This window comes from Oryzias latipes, chromosome 1 (assembly GCF_002234675.1).
Source record: "Oryzias latipes chromosome 1, ASM223467v1".
Classification (NCBI taxonomy): domain Eukaryota; kingdom Metazoa; phylum Chordata; class Actinopteri; order Beloniformes; family Adrianichthyidae; genus Oryzias; species Oryzias latipes.
The window spans coordinates 26919640-26941518 of record NC_019859.2 but is presented as its reverse complement, the minus strand read 5'-3'; the positions used below and the strand labels follow the sequence as shown (position 1 = coordinate 26941518).

Below are 21879 nucleotides of genomic sequence, written 5' to 3'. Positions count from 1 at the left end.
AACGTCTAATGACTTTAAAGGAACAGAAGGAAAAATGAGGGAGCTGAGACTTCCCTCGCCTCACATACTGTAAATCCCAGTCTCACGCATTCCTCATGCTGGCTGCTATGCCCCAGCTTCAAAATTCCCTTCAGGATTTGAGCCGACCTGGTTCACCTGGGCCAGGTCAAAGTAGGCCAACAGAAAGAGGGCAGGTGACAGTTAAGTGATCCAAACTTATTCTTAAAGAAGTAGGAAATATCTATGTTTTGCCTCATGAAACTTGAACTAATAATAAGTTGAAATCACTGAGTTAATACATCTCACCGCCATATATTTATCAGCTTTCTATTGTTTTTTTGTTTATTTTTCACATTTTAAGCAACAATTTGGGTTTACTAAAATGCTACTAAAATGTTCATCGAAGCCTGAGCCATAATTGGTTAATTTTTCCCCAAGTGTTGGTGCTTTCTTCTTCCTTAAAGACTTGTCCCCCTTTCTTTCTCTCTGTAGATCCTGACAGGAGAAGACTGGAATGTTGTCATGTATGACGGCATTGAGTCCCAGGGAGGAGTGAATGACAAAGGAATGGTCTTCTCCATCTTCTTCATTGTCCTCACGCTCTTCGGCAACTGTATCCTGCCTCCCCACCTGCATTAACATTTACCCAGCTTTGCCTTTTATGCATGTTTGCAAACATGTTCAGCATAAATGGATTAAAGGTTATGAATGGCATAAAAACCTAATTTATACTAATCTTTTCAGGATTTAAATACCTTTAAAAGTAATTAAAAAAACAAATACTTTTTAATCTTTATATTTCTCTCAACTTTGATGTGTTTTCTTTTGTTTTTTTTATTTAAAAAAAAAAGTTTTTTTCTTCTTGCCTGCTATCAGTATTGCTTTCAGTAATTTCCTTAACTTTTTTCAACACAGACACTCTGCTCAATGTCTTTTTGGCCATTGCCGTCGACAATCTGGCCAATGCCCAGGAGCTTACCAAGGTATTTATACGGACTTTGTTTTGACTAAAGCTGTGTTACAGACCTGTCTTCAGAAGTTACTTTATACAAATTTTTAAAATAAAGAGGCTGTAATGGTTGCATTAAATTTCAATACATACCCTGCAGAGCGGTTGTGGTGTTTTGTTTTTCTGTGACCCGGGGATGGTCTTGTCTGGACTGAATCTTGCCTTTCTTCAGACAGCCAATGTCTTAGTCACAGCTCCCTTTATGGATGGATGCAGGCTGTCTGCAGTTGAAAAATTGGCAAATTTGTACTGGAGTCACTGGAAATATCAAAGCTGTAGATCACTTGGTGAGCCCCTAGAGCCCCTGGGTCTCTTGCGTGTAACCTATCTGTTAGAAATGAGGAAAATTAGACAATCAGAGCATAATTTGTGTGAGCATCCTATGGGCACTTACGTATCTTGCATACCCTGTGCAGGCAGCATTTGCGCATAGTCACTAAGGAACAAGTATGCACACCTTACTGAGAAATAGGTCTAATCCGAATTATTCCCCTACCCCTACGGCTTCTCCCTACCCTACATTTAGCCCTCCAAACGCAGAGTTAATGAAAAATTCTGTCTTCTAATTTGGACGGTATTCCCACTCAATGACGTCATCAATAGTTGTGGTTCAGCTACATTAGCCGGAGCTGATAGCGCTCGAAAATAAATAACAACATCAGTTTTATAACTTTAAAAAGGTCATGCTAAAACAAAAAGTCACTACTCACATTTAAGTTTAAACTTTTGTCAGAAGCGCCTCAGAGCACACCCACGGCACAGCGCGACCCTGAACACCATCACAGCGGAGGGCTTGGCATCCTTCCGCCGCAATGGTTTGCTCTTAAAAAAACTGCTTTGGACAACTCTACCCCTTCAAATGCCATTACATTTCAAGGAAGAAGGGTAGGGAGAACCCTGAGGGATAGGGTTCAGCCTTGGAGTGCTGCTGCGTAAGGGCACCGTACCACAGCATCACCCATACATCATAATAATGTTCGGTAACACTTTATAAAGTGTTACCATGTTCAACTTACATTTTTCTTACAAATGAACAGCAAGATACACTTGCGGTCCCCTTAAGATGCTCCTCTCTACAACCCTCTATGGGGCAGAATAACCCAAAAACCTGTCAGCCTCCCCATAAAGGTGCATGTGACTAAGGCATAAGTTGGGCTCCTGTGCCATCCTAGTTAGGAAGAAGAGGACTTTAAAAACTTTCATGTGGGTCATTGTTTTTTGTTTTTTTTGCTTTCCTGACCTATTTCCAGTTAAACTGTAAGGGGATAAAAAAGACCAAGGAAAACTGATGTGTTTTATTTGTTTTCTTGTTACCTTTAATCATCACATCAGAAAGCATCTGGATCAGAGCATCAATTTTGAAACTAAGAGCAGGATGCATTTTTTTCTTCAATAGGATGAGGAAGAACAGGAAGAAGCAGCCAATCAGAAAACAGCTATGCAGAAGGCTAAGGAGGTGGCAGAGGTCAGCCCGCTTTCTGCTGCCAACCTTTCTATTGCAGCGTAAGTACACTCACAGAAAAACATACATGGATTGGTGGGGATAGGTGGATGGGAGAGGGTCAAGGGTGCAAAACAGCCCACAGATACACATTTACTGCTGCAATCTTTTTAAAATCATTGAACTCTTAGTTGTAGACATATTAAGAGTTGTATTCACTTGTAAAAGAAGAAGACATTCTCCCGCGAAATGTTTTTCTCAGAACTTTCTCTGCTGTGATTGACAGTCACAAGAGGCACACACTCACAAAGACGCCAAATCACCACTTCCTCATTGTTCTGCTAAAAGAACAGGCAATTGTTTGCAGAATAAAAGAAGTGAATTGATTTTGTTTTTTCACAGTGAAGAAGATATTTAAGCGGACAGTGTGTACAATTTTGGCAGCGGATCTGTTGACAATGGAACACATCAAAGCAGAACTACAAGGAAACCACAGCCTCTTTAGTCACTGTGGTGATTTTTAATATAACTTAAAGCCCCACTTCGATGAAAATTGTGTTTTTAATATGTTCTTGTGGCATTTCTCTGATGGAAGACATTTATATTCTAATGAAAATTAGGGTCAAAATTGCATTGCGTGCAGAGTACTCTCAGCAATGGGGAGGGGAAGAGGGGACACAGTTGCTCAGCTCAGTTCCTTTTTATTTATTTATTTTTTCAGCTCAGTTCTAATGAACTAGTGCCGTTCTGCAGAAACCATGTCCTTGAAAAGTTTTTTGACATTGGCTAAAAACAACATAATTATAATTAAAAGACCACTTTTAAAGTAGTTCAAAAGATTAATGGAGTGGGACTTTAAAGATCAAAATCTGGCTGATTTGCGCTCAAGTTTTGATTTTCACCTACAACCTACCTTTCACTATCTAATAGGGGTGTAACGATTCATTTGAACAATTATCCGATTTGTTATCACGTTTGATTTTAGGGTTAGGGTTCCCTTCTCTACCCCTTCCGGTTCCAAGCCCGGTTTGAGAAGGTTGCGTCAGGAAGGGCATCCGGCGTAAAACATTGCCAAATTTACCATGCGACTTGTTCGCTGTGGCAACCCCTGATGGGAGAAGCCAAAAGTGGAAGTTATCACGTTTGATTTTAGTTCATTTTAAACAATTCGAACCAGTTCACTGACCTAGGATTAATTGATTGATTTCAAGTATTGTAGTCAAAACAATAACGAATTCACACAGATTTATCAAACGTATCATAGAAAGGATGAAATGCATAGATTAAAAAAGCAGGGGGGAAAACCAAAGACACGCTTAAATCACATTTGCTTAGTTAAATATATAGGGATCATTAATATAGAGCTTGATTTATTGCTTGAAAAGGAATGGGAAGAAGTCCCATTATATGAGATTATATATATTATTATATGTATATATTAAACTGCTTATTGCAGTTTATTCTCTCCTCATCTCTGGATTATGGGTTAAAGGTCTTCAAATTATCCATGTTAATATGAGGAGTCTATTACCAAAAATAGATCAATTAAAGGCCTGGCTTGTCTACAATAAACCCAGTTTCATCACTATATCTGAAACATGGCTTTCTTCTAATATCTCAGACAGTGTCGTTAGTCTGGACAATTACACTTTGTACAGAGCAGATAGAAGCTCAAGAGGAGGTGGGGTAGCTACTTATGTGTCTTCAAACATGCAGTCACATGTCATTTAACCTAAAGTGGCATCATTGTGTTTTGAAGGTCTGTTTATTAAATTAATTTTGCATGATCATAAACATTTGATAATTGGTAATATTTACAGCCCCCCTAATTCGCCCTCTGACTCAGTTAAAAACATTGTTTTTCTACTGCTACATCCTTGCGTTGTAAAAGTGAAATGATTCTGTTGGGAGACTTTAACATAAATTGGTTATGTCGGTCATGTGCTACTGAACGTACTCTTTTTAATAGCTCTAACTTCTCACAGTTAACATCTAAAACTACAAGAATTAGCACTAATTCTAAATCTCTTATTGACTGGATTCTAGTAACACATCCAGACAGAATCCAGGACTCGGGTGTCTTATCAGATTGCTTCAGTGACCACTGTATTATATATTGCATTTGGAAAATTAAAACTCCTCATCTTCCCCCAAAATTGGTTAAAGTTCGGCAAACAAAAACATTAAATATTGATAACTTTATTAAGGATTTGCTTAATATTAATTGGGCTAGACTTAACTTAATTCCTTTCATAAATGAAGCTTGGGACTATTTTTCTACTGAGTTACTGAATGTTATTGATAAACATGCACCACCAACTGTGATCCGAGTAAAAGGTAAACAGATGCCGTGGGTAAATGGAGAACTGATTAGTCTGAGCCTGGTAGAAATTCCATCGTACTCAAGATACTGCTGATCGGGATGCTTACAAACGCTTTACAAATATCTGCACTACAAGAACTAGAAATGCTAGATAGAACTATTATAAAGATAGTCTATCTAACAATGCTAATAATCTAAAACAATTCTGGAGGCAAATTAACAACCTACTAGGGAAAACTGATTCTGCTTCAACTAATATCCTTATTAACAATGTGTGTACAAATGATCCGGCTGGTATCTCTGAGGCATTCTGTCAGCATTTCTCAATATCACCTCTTATTCAATCTCCTTCTCACTCCATTTCTCATTGTGTTGACATGTCCAGTGGTAGTACCTTTTCCTTCAGAATGGTCAATCCGACTGATGTGGAACAGGTCATAAATGAGCTTTCCTCCACCAGTAGCGCTGGTCCAGATGGTATTGAAGCAAAGTTTATTAAACTTGCTTCCCATGTGCTTTGTTTTCCCTTGGCTGCTCTTTTAAATCTCTCTTTTAGCACGTCTGAAGTCCCTTTGGCTTGGAAACGTGCAAAAGTTATACCTCTTCACAAAGGAGGAAATTCTAATGACATGAGCAATTATAGACTAATCTCAATCATCAACAGTATTGTCAAAGTATATGAAAAAATCATCTTTAATCAACTTTCGGAATACCTAACACTTAATAATATATTATATCCTTTCCAATCCGGTTTTCAAAAGCACTTCTCCACAACTTCAGCCTTGTTAAAATTTACCAATGATATTTTCTCTGGTTTTGATAATAACATGTTAACTGGTGCCTTATTTATCGATCTTACCAAAGCTTTTGATATGGTAGATCATTATCTGTTATTGGACAAACTTCATTCAATTGGCCTAGATAGATCCTCACTCCTTTGGTTCAACTCATACCTTCACCATCGTCAGCAGTGTGTGCTTTTTAATGGCAGCTATTCCAACTTTCTAAGCGTAGACAAAGGTGTTCCACAAGGTTCCTCACTTGGTCCCCTCTTATTTTATATTTTCATTAATGACCTTCCAACTAAATGCATCTACAGCAATATTCAACTCTATGCCGATGACTCTGTCATTTATTCTTCTAAATCTGACATTGTTGACATTCAGCATTCAATTCAACATGATTTTAATTCTGTTCAATTGTGGTTACAATCCAATGAGCTTCTACTTAACAAATCAAAATCCTATTTTATGTTGTTTCGAAAAAGACTACGTCCTGTAGCTGCAAGTGAAATAAATTTAACTTACCTGGACATGTCACCTATTTCAGCAGCAGAAAAATTCAAATACATTGGTTTGTGGCTTGACTCCTCACTCTCTTTTAGTGCCCATGTACAGTCCATTGTCCACAAAATTTCTTATAGTTTAAAATTACTTTATCTATTAATCAATTGTTTTAGTGTCTCAGTCAGGAAGAAAATGATTTCACATCTGATTATCCCGACTCTAGATTATGGTGACATAATTTATCAAAACACTACTCTCTCTAACCTCCGACCACTGAATGTTATTTATAATAGCTTGTGTAGGTTTATTCTTCATTGTCCGTTTAGAACTCACCACTGTCTTATGTTTCAGCAACTGTCCTGGCTTCCCCTCTCCTCCCGACGTCAACTTCACTAGCTATTGTACATTTTCAAATATATTAACCTCAGCTACCCAGAACATCTCATACAATCTCTAATTCCTTTTCAGTCTTCTTATAATTTACGTCATGCAGATCAAATCTTTTTTGTTGTTCCAAGAGTTAAAAAGAAATCGTAAAATATTCATTTAATTACAAGGCACCCTCTGACTGGAACAATCTTCCTCCATCCATTCGCTCTTTAACCTCATTCTTTGCATTTAAAAATGCCTGTTTATTACATCTCCAACACTCATGTAACTGTTTTTTGATTTAATTTGATTTTTTTTCTGCTTTATTTATTATTTTTGTTTCCTTACCTTAAAGTAATTGCTAGTAGGTGCATTAAATGTCAATGTTTGTGTGTGTGTGTTGGTGTGTGTGTGTGCCTGCTCGTTGTCTTGTAAATTTTAAGTTTTTCTTTGTTTTGACATATGTAAAGTTTGCTCAACTGTATCTGTCGGTATTTGCTTGTTTTGTTGTATGTTGAGGACCCCCTTGAAAACGAGATGACACATCTCAAGAGGCTTATCCTCCAAACAAATAAATTGAAAAATTGAAAATTGAAGCAAGCTTAAATAATCCGAACCCTACTGAGTTAATTTATTTGATAGTTTTATATAGTGTTCGTAATCCGGTTCTGATCTGATAAATTTGTTTCAAATTACCATATCAAGTGCCTATTAATGATTGATTACTGAAATCATGAATGTTTTCTGAAGATAAACTATCGGTAACCGATATGTAATAATCATTTATTATCATTAGAACACATTATCACATTTAACCAGTAATAATTGCTCCACATTGCAAATCAAGTAAAGAAAATGTATAGCTTATTGACTGTAATTTAAAACACAGCAGTAAACAGTATTGCACACTACACAATGTAATACGCATTGATTGTAATTAAAAGAGCTTTGATTATTTCAACATTATTAAATTCACACATGTATTTGGAATTGTTCAAACACCTATTGATTCTTTACTCTTCTTATCTTCATATCATGAAATCAGAGTTTCTTTATACATTTTCTTGAATATTTGGAAATTTGAACATTGTTTGAGGTCATTACTGAACCCGTTCCAAAGTTTAGTGCCACACACACAAGATAGATCCAGCCAAACCAAAACTTTAACCAGTGTAATTTAGAGATAAATACTTGGGTACTTAACAGTGCAGGTGAAGTTTTCTAGATTCCTTGAATTTTTTGCAGTATAATTAAGTGTAAATTAGATGTGTGTACAAACACGTAAAGAAGAATTAATTACAAATCCATACACATTTTAGTTTAATGAAGTTCAGCCCAGTTTTGTTTTCCACATCAAAATAATACAAACAGAACATTATTAAAACATTTTACCACACTGTATGGTCATGTCTTTGCAAAATTCAAAGTGTTTTCACACATTGGACCGTAATGATGGTTTGGTCATTTTTTGCTGACATTACATGTGTGTTGTCCACTGTTTTGGAAATTGGTCATTTTTAAACCTACATGAGGCTATTGTACCTCGATCCATATGGTATTTTCCAATTTTGATTTGAATTATTTAATTCTGAAATAATTATTTTAGTAGTATTGGTTGATTCGATTAGATTGTGCCTCAGACAGGAGCTACTTGGCAAGTAGTAGTGGTCCCCACCTTTCCCACCTATCTCACCTTGCGTGACTGAATGAAATGTTTCACAGGTGTTAGTCTGAATGCATAAGTATGCGTGTGTTGATGGTAGTTGTATTATGTCCATTTTACTTGTTTGAATGTGAACATTATTAGTGTCAACAGGTATGTTAATAACATTTGAGTGTGTGTGTGGACAGGCCCCATTTCAAAAATCCAGCAACTGTTGCTTCATGTTCTTTATGACGCCCCCCCCCCCCCCCTTCCATAATCACCCTCCTGTCGCCCCCTCCCTAACATCCCTCTCTCTTCTTCCCTCCTTTTCTTTTCTGTCCGGTCAAACAAAAACTGTGACACATATAATTAATATGAAAAAAGTTTAGTATAAATTACAAAAGAGGTTTATTCAAATATACACCTGGTGTGTTAGAAGATTCATAACCCCATGTTGTAAAAGTAAAATATGTCCAACACAAGAGGCCTTCAGTTCTCATCTGTCTGCTCAGCTGTTGGACTGGACAAGTAAAAAAAAAATGTTAAGAAATTTTTCTAACGCGATGCATTGTGGTCTATATTAGATAATCTTATTGAGCATTGATGCAAACTAGTTTTTAACAGAGACCTCTGGGAAATTTCTAGGGCACTGTATTTTGGAATTGTTGATACTGAAAGACCTATAAAATGGCAAGCACCCTATATAGTTCTATTAAGCTGAAATGTTTTTAATTTCATTGTTTCTGTTAATATGTTCTGATTTGTGTATCTCCCCTTTTTATCACTTTCTTGTCAGTATAACTCTGTTCTTGGTTCCAAAATCTTCTAATTTCTATGACACTCACCCCTTATTGCTCTTTGTCCTCACAACTATTCCATCAACCTTCTCCCAATAGCAAGGAGCAGCAGAAGAACAACAATAAAGCTAACAAGTCTGTCTGGGAGCAGAGAACAAGTGAGATTCGGCGACAGAATCTGATGACAAGTCGTGAGGCGCTCTACAACGAGCTGGAGCAAGAGGATTGGAAGGTGGGAGGAGAGGGAGAAGAGGTGAGAAATCCTGCCCTCTGCCCCCAAGACAGATATATGTACACGTATATATATCCAGTCTACTCCTGATACATAGGTAAAGAAAAATTAATTCACATGAAGAATGGTATTGTCGGTTATCTTAACCAACAATACTATCATCATTGTCCATCTTATGCCTTGGTTACAACTGCTCTTGCGGGTAGATACAGGTTCTCTGCAGGTAAAAAATGATCAAACTTGATCATTTTTAGGGGTCACATGAAATACCAAGATCACAGACCACTTGGTGAGCCCGTAGACGACAAATGTTAACAAACATTTTTTTCTACGGATATGGTCGCAAGGAGTCACTTCTTGCGCCTTACTAATGACTACAGTGTAGCATAAGGACACCGTACAAAGGCATGAAGTACTTGGAACTTACATCATCCTTACAAAAACTTCATGATACACTTACCACACACATGACTATCGTCTCTCCTATACTTAGAACATCCCATAAGGTGGCTGTACGAGACTCAAGGGGACTGTGAGACACGCCTACGCTCCCCTTCAGATGCGCCCACTTATGTCTACGACCCAAGAACCCGCAGCCCCCGTATGGGTGCATGTGACTAAGGCTTTAGAACAAGACATCATCCTCTGGGACATTTCCCTTTAATGTCACAGAGAATAAACCATGCTCAAATTACAAATTAACAAAGATGTAAACAGTCAACTGGCGCAGTGCTCTGAAATGCTCTATAGCTTCTGTATATCTGGGAAATGTCCTAGGGCAAGAATGTTATAACCTTTTAGCTCATTCAAAAGTTTCACCACTGCACTGCCATATATGGGGCGTCTTGTAGCCGCACGCTCAGGAGACAGATAAATTATGAAAGTGGGCCACGCTGAGAAATGTAGTCAAACATGGCAGCTCCCTAAAAACTGGAGCCAGCATATGAGCTAAAGACCATCAAGAGTCGACTGGATATGGCTTGGCAAACTGTAAATACACTGCTGCTATGTCATTTTGTGGCTCTGAACAAGAAAAACCTCATCAACATTTTTAGTCATTCACAAAGAGCCAAAATGATATGCCTTTGCTAAGCTGTGTATACTTGTAGCTTGGGGAGGGGAGTTGGCAAAAGGGGCTTGAGCATTTGCATTAAACAGTAGGTTTGGTCTGCATATATTTTCGTCACAGTGGGAAAGCTGCAGTTGCATCAAATGCAAGCAAAAAACAAAAAATTCCACTGCTTCACGTTTCAGCCTTTAAGGTTGATGTTATAAGGTGCTTACACAACAATAAAGCTTTAAATCTGAGTCACCATAAATGTGAAACTTTAACCTCAATTTTTGCCTGAATTACAGTGGGGCAAAAAAGTATTTTGTCAGCCACCAATTGGGCAATTTCTCCCACTTAAAAAGAGAGGCCTATAATTTCCATCATAGGTAAACTTCAACTATGAGAAACAAAAATGAGAAATGAATCCAGAAAATCACATTGTCTGATTTTTACAGAATTTATTTGCAAATTATGGTAGAAAATAAGTAAATGATTATCTACAAACAAGCTAGTTTTATGGCTCTCACAGACCTGTAACTAAGATCCTCTGTCCTCCATCCGTTACCTGTATTAATGAGACCTGTTTGAACTTGTTATATAAAAAAGACATCTGACCACAACCTCAAACAGTCACACTCCACTGTAGTCGCGACCAAAGAGCTTTCTGAGGACACCAGAAACCAAATTGTTGACCTGCACCAGCCTGGGAAGATTGACTCTGCAAAAGGTAAGCAGCTTGATGTGAAGAAATCAACAGTGGGAGCAATTATTAGAAAATGGAAAACATACAAGACCACTGATAATCTCCCTCCATCTGGGGCTCCCCGCAAGGTCTCAACCCGTGGAGTCAAAATGATCACAAGAACGGTAAGCAAAAATCCTAGAACTACACAAGAGGACCTAGTGAATGACCTGCAGAGAGCAGGGACCAAAGTAACAAAGGCTACCATCAGTAACACACTATGCTGCCAGGGATTTAAATTCTACAGTGCCAGATGTGTCCCCCTGCTAAAGCCAGTACATGTGCAGGCCTGTCTAAAGTCTGCTAGAGAGCCTTTGGACGATCCAGAAGAGGATTGGGAGAATGTTCTATGGTCAGATAAAACCAAAATATAACTTTTAGTAATAACTTTACCCGTGTTTGGAGAAGAAAGAATGCTGAGTTGCATTCAAAGAACACCATACCATATAAAGCATGGGGGTGGAAATATCATGGTTTGGGGCTGTTTTTCAATAGAGGGACCAGGATGACTGATTGGTGTAAAGAAAATAATCAATGGGGAAATGTATGGTCAGATTTTGAATGAAAACCTCCTTCCATCAGCAAGGCCATTGAAGATGAAAAGTGGTTGGTTCTTTCAGCATGACAACAATCCCAAACAAACTGCCCGGGTAACAAAGGAGTGGCTTCGTAAGAAGAATTTTAAGGTCCTGGAGTGGCCCGCCAGATCTCAACCCCATTGAAAATCTTTGGAGGGAGTTGAAAGCCTGTGTTGCCCAGTAACACCCCCAAAACATCACTGCTCTAGAGGAGATCTATATGGGGAATGGGCCAAAATACCAGCAAAAGTTTGTAAAGCGTTTGACTGCTATCATTGCCAACAAAGGATATATTACAAAGTATTGAGTTGAACTTTTGTTATTGACCAAATACTTATTATCCCTCATAATTTCAAAAAATATTATTTAAAAATCAGACAATGTGATTTTCTGGATTTATGTTTTTGTCATTTTGTCTCTCATGTCTCTCATAACCCATGATGAACATTACAGACCTCTCTCATCTTTTTAATTGGGAGAATTCGCAAATTTGGTGGCTTACTAAATAACCTTTTTGTCCACTGTAATTTGTAATTTCCACTGTATGCAATTTTTAGCCAAAATCAAAAAACCTGTGTTGTTATCTGGGACATAGTTTCTTCAGAGCAGCAGTCATTCATTCGAAAATCGTCTCTAAGTTTTGGGTGGGACCATTGGTGTGAACCAGTCCCACCCCCCTTTCACTGCCCGTTGCAGAGCGGGTCAGAGAGCTTCTTGGCCGTCCAGCATATTTTATTCCTCACAAATAAGTTATTTTTTTCATAGCATTTTTTTCATTGGAAAAGAGAACAATAGAGATCTGACGCTGCCTTTGAATTGTTGATTTTAAAAAAACAAAGTAATGAAACAAGCCCATTAAACAATGATATTAGGTTCAAAACTGTCACCGTATTTTCGTACTTAGGTGTCCTATCCACAAAAAGGGCGTGCTGACATGAAAACCCACCTGGACAGGCCACTGGTGGTCAACCCACAGGACAATCGAAACAACAACACCAACAAGACTCAACCTGGCGAGCTGCCTCTGGACTTGCAGTACCGGCACCAAGACATTGGGCACTGTCGCCGGGGAAACCGCCACCATCACTTTCACCACCATCACCACCAGAAAGCTGCTGTAGCAGACAGCAGAGAGATGTGCACGCTTATGGAGACCCGCATGGAGCACGGCTTCAGCTGCACATCTCTGGGTAATGTGGCGGGTAGCGCTGAGGGGCAAAGAGGGCAAGAGCGGCGCAGGAACAGGGAAGGGAAGCAGGTGCGCAGTGCTTCACCTCACTGCAGTGAAGGTGGAGAAAGGAACGAGTCCAGGAGGTCCAAGCAGCACCACAGTCGAGCCAAAGATGGGGAACAGTGCAAAAGACACAGATCTCAAAGAACAGGGGGTGAAGGTGAGGAAGAAGGCAAAAAGTCGAGGCGGCATCGCCATGGGAACCATGACCGAAGCAGAGGCCACCGAAGCAGGAAGTAAGTTGATAATTTTGCACAATAATCTGCCTTTTTTAAGGTTATCTTTCAGTGAGACACCTCAGTTTTGATTGAGGTTAGTTTGATAAAGTCTATAGATGACTTTCAGGCGTCGCTTTATAGATTTACTCCAAAGCTGCGTTTACACCAAATGCACTGTGTATCAAGCTACATACACATGCCACATTTGTCTGACATTTAGCCCATAGCATTCACACTGGACAAGTAGGGGAGGGGCGTCTTCTTCCTTTTCTTTTGCTGCTGTTTACTAGTACATGTCCAACACTTCATTTGGAAGAGGCTTTGTACTAAATGTCGAAGTAGTGCAAATCTTGTGAATATTTCTCCAAGGTTCTTTCACAGCTCAATTGTGATATATGAAAATCGTGGCACTTAATAATTTCTCCTCCACGATCAATTTTTAAACAGTTGGCACTTCCATGAATTAAGAGGGATGCCATCCATACGTCACTACCAAATCCAAGTCCCTGATTGGTCAAAGTTTAACCACGTTTACCGCATGCTTTGTAAGTAGAGTCTAAAAACAATTGTAAAAACGTCTGTAGCTACACATGAATGCAAGAGGTTTGAACGCAAAAGCTCAAAACGCGCATTTACCGTATTTTCCTGGCTATAAGCCGCTACTTTTGTGACCAACTTTTGACCCTGCGGCTTATTTAATGATGCGGCTAATTTTTGCTTTTATTTATCAGCCGCCAGGTGCACTCCAGCAGTCTCAGAGGGGAGACTGCCCGCATAATTCTATGTCCAGCATAAAGCGTGATTACTTTGTTACACACTCAAGCAGCCAAACAGCATGGACCTCGTTTCAGTTGTTAGACACTTACCGTAAGTCATGGTGCAATAAAAGAAACACCCATGCCCAGCCGCATCCCACAATCCTTTGGTGCCTTTAGACAAAACGTGCACGTGACCCCCCCCCCCCCCCCCCCCCCCCCCCCCCCCACAATATGACGCAGCTTTCAAGCTAAAAGCAATCGTTAAAAGCAGTGGGAAAAAATCCATCATCACCAATGGGTTTGGAAAAGCCGGTCTGCTGCATGACAGAAGTTTCCTTCACTGTTGTGGAAGGAAACTTCTGGCGCACCCGCTGCGCCGAGGCGCTTTTAAGTCACCGTGCTCTCTTTTACTGGTATGTTTTTTCATCCAGCCCTGTTATTTCCACATTGCTGCCGTGTTACTGCCGGAAGGAGGGGAGAGCTGCTCTCGCTGCAGCTCCATGCTCCTTCTTAAACACGCACACTGTTTCAGCACATATACATCCTCAATCTACAACACAGTGTGGCGAACCAGGGGTTAGCCCCGCCTTAAACCCCTAAGACTCATGGGATGTGGGGAATTTGAGTGTGAATTTCCACACCATAAGTGAGGGAGCTGGTTGCTGAAGTGAGCTCCATGCTGTTTGGCAGATATGAGTGTGTGAAAATATATAGGCAAAAATCTAGTGGTTACTCCTCCCCCTCTGAAACTAATGTGGTCTCAGTGATGGGCCACTTTGTTTTCCACAACATGCGGCTTGTATACAAGTGCGGCTTGTGTATGCAAAAAGTGACAAATCCTCATTAAATTGGGAAGGTGTGGCTCGTAATCAGGTGTGCTTTATAACCCTGCATTTACAGCACATACATTTCTCATATAAAGTGGCTGCTTGAACACGCGTTACTGAGAGCAGTGTAAACGCAACCTCATGGGCTTCCATTTGTTTTTTTAGCATCGGGCACCACGGTCTGGCAGCAGCGCATTTTTGGCAATGCGGTGCATTTTGGGCATTGCAGCACTAAATTTAATTAATTAATTATTATCAGAATTTTGGCAAAGAACCCAATTCACTTTTACCAATTATGGACTCGGCTTTGGCCTGTGACGCATTGATGACAGGATCAGCTGGTGGATTCTGAAACTAACATGGAGGACGATCTGATTGTTTTCCTTCTAAACTTATATTTTTTTATTTTGATCGAGATAAAAATATTTCTCTAATTTTATTTGAATTTATTTCTTCCAAGGACTAACGCGGGACAGCAAGTCATCAAACTGGGTCACAGAGTGACAGGCGTAGCGCTTTTTATATGCAGCACGGTGTCGAAGAGGACTGAACGATTTTTTGACATCCGTCAGCCACTGCCTTGAAACATTTGAAAGTAGCGTGGTGGTAGTTCGGTGGCAGGAATGTTCCCTCTACTTTTTCATGTGTCTGTGCATATACACAAGCTCCCTGAGCACACTAAAGACCCCTATAAGCAAACCCTCCCCACCCCCAGCATGTTCTTTTCTCCTTTTTTCCCGTGGTACTCACTTAAGTCTGGTGCACACAACTCATGTGCTATTTGCATCTGTAATACGAAAGATGAGTAGACCAACGGCCATTTGTGAAGTAACACATATAAATATTAATAGCAATTTAGTTTGCAAATAAATATTTAAATCTGATTATTTACCAAACTAAACATTTCCGCTTTGTAGCTAAATATATATTTGTTAAATACACATTTCCAACTTAAATATTTAGCTCTAAGCTAAATATAAGCTAACATGCAAATTAACCTGCCAATAAGCGGAAATTGACTACCAAAACATAAGCCGGATCTTGCGTTATCTCTGAACTGATTCTCGGCAGAGGTGACGTCTATGCATTTGTGCTATACTGATTCAAGACATGCCCAACCTGTTGGCAGACAACATTGGCCGAGCTATCTTAACAGCAATTCCTTTGTAAATAGGTTTCTTCTTGGCACCCTTAAATGTTGAGACCTGTAGGTACAGCCACAAAGGGAACTGAACAGATCATAAACATAAAGAATGTTAATGAACTCACAGTCAGCTGAAAACCGTTCTTTATTTCCTGTTTTTCCTCAATCCCCCTGAGTTTCACATTTTCACATCTCTAATGAATTTGAGTTTGTAACTTTGTTTTTGATGTTTGTGTATGTAAGCAGTAAGTAAATTTATTTTGTGCGCTCTGAATTTTTTCTTGTGCGCTTAAAATGTGGGAGCAGTGCACAATTGCGCAAGCGCGCAGGGAACATTCCCCCGGGCTACTGGCGGATGGTGGCTGACTGCCGGTGGTACTTGATAAGCACGGCTGGAGACATTTACACATTGTACAGTTAGAGCTGCTGCCGGCTGGTGATCTAGCTGTGACCGCCCAGCTGTCGCCCGATCTTGTAATGACGTCATGCCCGCCTGACTGACTGCAGCTTGACTGCCACCGTCTGCATTCATGACCACGCCAACGATTTTCTGAAAAATTGAGCAGCGCAAGCTAATGTTGATGGTTCTGCAGATGCCTCTCTACTGCGCGGTGGCAGCTGTATATGTGACCTTAGTCCTTTACTCTTTCCTCACTCATCTTCCACCAGGGAGCACCACAGTGCCGGGCCCAGCCTCTCCACCACACGGCCCATCCAGCAGTACAATGAGGACCTTGACAACTTCCGCAACAACAGCAAGCTGGCAGGCGCCCATGGCCACCTTTATGCCCTCCCACCCAATCACCCTCATCATGTCAACAACCTGCTCAACTGCAGCGACGCTGATACCCAAACACTGCTGCACAGCATGGACAGCCTTATCCTGACAAGCATGGCCAAATGCGACTACACAACTATCGACATGCCTCCTGTCTATCCATACCCCTCCACTAATGCCATCTTGCAGGGTAAGCTTTATGAGAGTAGACCAATACATTTCAGACATTGACTTTAACCACAATTACTTCTTCTTTTTCTTTTTAACAATTATTTATACAGGAGAAATTTATCAGAGTTCACTTTTTTCCAAGAAAAATTATAATGATAATAATACATATTAACAAACAAGAAATGAGTTTTAGATTTGGAAAAATATCTCCAAACGTTGCATTATAAGGCAGCAATAATAACAGTTTACAAATAAGAAGGAAAAAAATTCTAAAAAGCAGCATTAAAAAGGAACGCCTTTAAGCCTTTTTTAAAGGTGTCAAGGCTTTGTGGGGCTCTGAGAGATTCTAGGAGGTTGTTCCAGAGTCGAGGAGCAGCAGCCTGAAAGGCTCTGTCCCCCATTGTGGTTAGCCTGGTCCTTGGTTGGTGAAGGCAATGAGTGAAATTTGAGCGGAGGAGCCGTGAAGTGGCGTGCGGGGAAAGGCACTCACTAAGGTATGGAGGGACAGTTCATGGATGCATTAGGTGAGGAGACAGAGTTTGTGATGAATTCAGGAACGGATGGGCAACCAGGGAAGTGACTGAAGAACAGGAGTGATGTGGTCAAATTTGCATCGCCTCGTCATGACCCTGGCAGCATAGTTTTGGATCTGCTGAAGCTTTTTCAGGCTCCTGCCAGGAATCCTAACAAGGAGAGCATTGCAGTATACTGCAAAAATTAACTGTATAAATACAAGAAATAAATACTTATTTTTAGATTATATGGTCTTAAGTCAAGTGAAATTATCTGCCAGTGCAGTAAGATAATTTCACTTGATAAGTCTGGAGGAGATAAAGGCATGGATCAGTTTTTCGGCATCAGACTGGGTGAGTGAAGAGTGGAGCTTTGCAATAATTTTAAGATGGAGAAAAGACATTTTGGAGAGCTGACGTATGTGATGATCAAATGTGAGATAGAGTCGATTTCGACACCAAGATTTATCAAAGTTGAAGAGAGCGGAATGTTTTGACCGGAAACCATAATGCTTTTGATGAAGGATGTTTTGGTCTGGTGAGGTGTACCGATTAATATGGCTTCAGTCTTGTTGATGTTGAATTGGAGAGAGTTTTCAGCCATCCATGCATCTATCTCTTCTAGACAGTCTCGGAGGGAAGAAAAAGTTTGGGTGGGACTGGAGTCCATTTTTACATACAACTGTTTATCATCAGCATAGCCACCAACCCTACAGCAGGTCCAATTTATGTCAGCCAGCCCTAAGCAATTAACAAGAATGTGCTAGGAAAACATTTCAAAACCATGCTAAATACAGTACGTTCTTTTACATGAATGTCAGTGGTGAAATGTTATTAAAAAGGAACACAAAAAAGAACGGACCACGGAAGAAGAATTCAACATTTATAAAAGCTAAAACAAAAAATACTATAGCATACAATTTAAAGAGCTCTTTCCTCAATAACTTGTGAAGTAGGCACACAAAACAACAACTGAATAGTAGTAAAAAGGGTAAATATATTGTTTTTTATTTTCATTTTGCAATCCCACAGACTTGAGTAATTTGTTTCCAAACTCAAACGCTTTTCATCTTTTCATGTTCTTCCACAGATTGTCTTTAATAATGTTCTGACCTTTGAGATGCTTCTATAGGGTCAAATATGGATCAGTTTAAAAGTGGCGGACTTGGCCGTTTGGGGGCCCCAGGCTAACAATATCATGGGGTCCACTGAAGCGGCTGTATTAATTATTTTCTTTAAAAAATACTTACGTATAGGGTAAAATGTTGAATACCCTCCTTACTGGTCCACTATTAGACAACGTCAATGTCCAGAATCCAAATGTTTTGATAACAATTTAAAAACTATAACCACATTTAAATTTTAGAGAAATATATATTTATATCATCTACATTATTTTTACTTGGAAAACCTAACATTTATTAAATGCACTATTTTGTTAATCCCTCACTTCCTAGTAGGAACAAATGACGACTCACTGTCTTTTCTTTAATATGTCAGGTTTGAATAAAGAAGACAAAAAATTAATTTTTTTTAGAGTTTTTTTTAACTCTTTTCTTGTTTTTCCTATTTTATCTGTCTGCCAGCACAATTGGAAGTTTGGCAACAAATGTCTTGCTTTCTATTTGCCTTTTCCTCTTTTCACAGTCCCCTGGATCACTCTGTTTCATTTGACCACTTTTTTAAAATTGCTTTGAATCATTTAATCTCTGCCAGTGTTGCCAGATAGAGTCGCAGTTTTCCAGCCTAAAAGTGCTAAAGACTACCAGACCCAACAAAAAACACCCAAAATATTATCAGTGAATAATTAGCAGTAATTAATCATCCGTTATTTATTACTTCTTGGTCTGATTGAAAGTCCAACTATCATTTTTGCAGTCAGTCAGAGAAAAATATGAAATAATGGACTCTTATTAAACTTTTACTTTCCGCCACTGATGTTTTGCTCAAAAATTAAGAATAGTGAAAACAACCCCACAAATTATTAAACACTAAGAGTTGTGGTTTGAAGTATTAAGGCCTGTTCACACCGGGACAAATTTTGCGCGATATTCGCTGACATTTAATGCCTCGTGACTAAACAAAGGGCACCAATGTGACACCGACGTGAAAAACGCCACGCGTAAAAGCGTCATTTTTTTAAAAACGCCTCGGGTTCGTTTTTTTGGTTCAACGCACCGCGTCAAAAACTATACGACCAATGAGAATGGCACTTTTGCACACGTGTCTGGAGCTTCTGCAGTTACAGTAAAACACAACATACGCGAAGTAGCATCTACACTGCCGTGAAGAAATAATGACGGACATTCTAAAATATCCCCGAAAACACTCATGATACATTTTCAGCTCTTGTACCAGTCGATAAAACTCCCCATGTTCTTCTCTTCTTGAACTATGGGATGTACCCAAAATCGGCGTCTTTTCCGGCGTCTTTCATCATTCATCGTTGGAACTGGAGCTGAAGATAGTGGTGCTTGAAATATTCATGTTTTCTTTTTATTATTCAGACAAGCGCGTAAATACTTGCTCTCTTCTTCTAAGTGAAAACGACTTAAGAAGCGTAAAGTTGCGCAGCGCCACCTTGTGTACAGGGGATATTTCTGTTTTACATTAAGCGCCATCTAATGTCAGGGAATGAATTTGCATGTTCACTCGGCTCATCGTCAGCGAAAATCGCCTGGGTGTGAACACAAAAAACGTGTTGAAAAACGCTGGCAAACAATGTGTGCCGATATTCGTCCCGGTGTGTACGGCCCTTTAGGCTATCATAAACAAAAGTAGAAACTGTGCTTGTATTTTTTACTTTTCATGACTTTATATGAGCTAAAATAAAAGCAAATGTTCTTGTGAAACGTAATAAAGAGGAGTTTAATTTTTGAAAACTTGTTCTTGTGAATATAAACTTTTCATGTATTAAATAAAATATACATCAAATATTACCCGACAAAGGTCTAAAAAAGTATTTTTTGTTTTTCTAATTGTGTATTAAAAGGAATTTTGCGCAACACCAACAGTAAAATCCTCCCAAAAATGTTTGTACTGTATGCATTCATAAAACAAATAATCTGTTGTTTTTATATTAATATCACAAAAAGCTCAGTTGTTTTTCTGCCTGATTCTGTCTTTTCAGTGCAGCTTCACTTCAAATAGGAAATGAAATACATCACTTATTATATAGAAAGGGAGGACATGGAATAAAAATGTTTAGAATGTAAAATAATAAAAGAAAGCATAACATGATCGTGCAGCAGAGATCGCAGCCTAAGCTGAAATTAAACAGTAATACACAAAATAAAATAAAATAAATTAATATAAAATAAAAATGATTAAAATGACAAGAATCAAACTTATCCATTGCATTTATGAAACAGGTCAGTGTAGACCTGTTTTATTTTATTATCAGTACACTTTACATCTTGTGATGGCAGGTGAGAAAATGACAGGCTTGTCCCTGCTTGTCACTGCTTCTCCTCAGACCGTACTTCCCTGAGACGTGTTTCAGCCAGGAACTCAAAAAACCCCAAACCGATCCCAAACCCACCCAAATTATGTCCATGCACCTAAAGCAATTTTTGCCCCAAAGTCAGAATTAAAACTGCCCTATTGAGCTGGGAACTTCCCAATGCTGCCTCTCTGTGCTAACTTGGACTTGCTGTTTACTGGAAGCATTGCTACAGAATGGCGGAGGAGGACAAAACACTTTACATGATCAATCGTTTGCCAGTTCAGTGATTCCGAGTGTTTTTTTATGACAGAGTTAAATAATGATGGATGTATAATTTATTTTTAGACACTTTTATTTAGTATTCAGCTCTGAGTCCCTAGAGAGTTTGGGGGCCCCAGGTGATCACCTACCTTTGCCTAATGGTAAGTCCGCCCCTGCAGCTTAAAGTGAATGAAAAACCTAAATTTGGGAAAGCATTATCACTACTATACACCACATCAAAGGAGGGATGAGACAGCCAGCGCCAATAGCAGACGCTGCTATGGAGCAGAAATTTTGTTACCATAACCTCTGTCACCCAATGTCAATCATGCCCAGGGAGCCAATGTGTTCAAAGCCCACCCCCACATAAGGTTATGCTCAGTGCAAAATGCGAAAAGTCTGACTTGCAACTGTAAATTTCATTTGTACATTTGTAAAATTACCATTTTATTTTTCAAATTTTCAATATTACCTTTCAGTTTACAACTTGTACTTTTTAATTTTAAGTTTTATTTGGTGTTAAGACTTTTTTTTTCCTTAAATTAACTATCTCTGTTATTAAAATTAACAGTCTGGTTTTTCATTCACTTTAAACTGATTCTGATTTGACCCCATACTTTTATGGATCTTTAGCTTAATTTAATGTTCGGGTTATCTTGTCCAGCTTTTCTTTTTCCTTTGTTTGTTTTACTCTGCCTTATATCTTGTTAACACCTGCTTTGATCTACCAATCAAGATTTGCTATGTTGTTGTCTTCTGTTGGTATTTAGTAATGCTTAAGTTTTTCCATTAAATGTTTGAGTTTTCTGCTGTATTTGTTGCCATAAGCATGGCATTGCTTTTAATGACACATTTGAAATGCTATTCAATGGGGACTTACTCCGCTTTTTTTTAAACTTCCAAATCATCATTTGAACTACAGCATCTTACTCTTGAACTGTTCTTTATTTCCTTTCTGGGTTGAAAAGTCAGTGAAATATTAATCTATTTTGTGCGTGCTTAAAGATCTGTGAAACTAACTGTGTCTGTGGAAGACATTAAACTCAAAATCTGACATTCTA

The 21879-nt window shown here is 39.0% G+C and overlaps 1 protein-coding gene across 25 annotated transcripts in view; it reads left to right on the top strand.

Annotated features, from left to right (window-relative positions):
• Window positions 1-21879, top strand: part of cacna1a (calcium voltage-gated channel subunit alpha1 A) — a 194316-nt gene that overhangs the window by 98386 nt on the left and 74051 nt on the right. For all 25 annotated transcript variants that reach the window (XM_023959252.1, XM_023959258.1, XM_023959257.1 and 22 more), the window contains exons 17-22: window positions 493-613; window positions 916-983; window positions 2406-2512; window positions 8970-9123; window positions 12378-12940; window positions 16321-16619. In XM_023959252.1, the coding sequence (XP_023815020.1) occupies window positions 493-613; window positions 916-983; window positions 2406-2512; window positions 8970-9123; window positions 12378-12940; window positions 16321-16619 (1312 nt within the window). The remainder of the gene's footprint in view (window positions 1-492; window positions 614-915; window positions 984-2405; window positions 2513-8969; window positions 9124-12377; window positions 12941-16320; window positions 16620-21879) is intronic.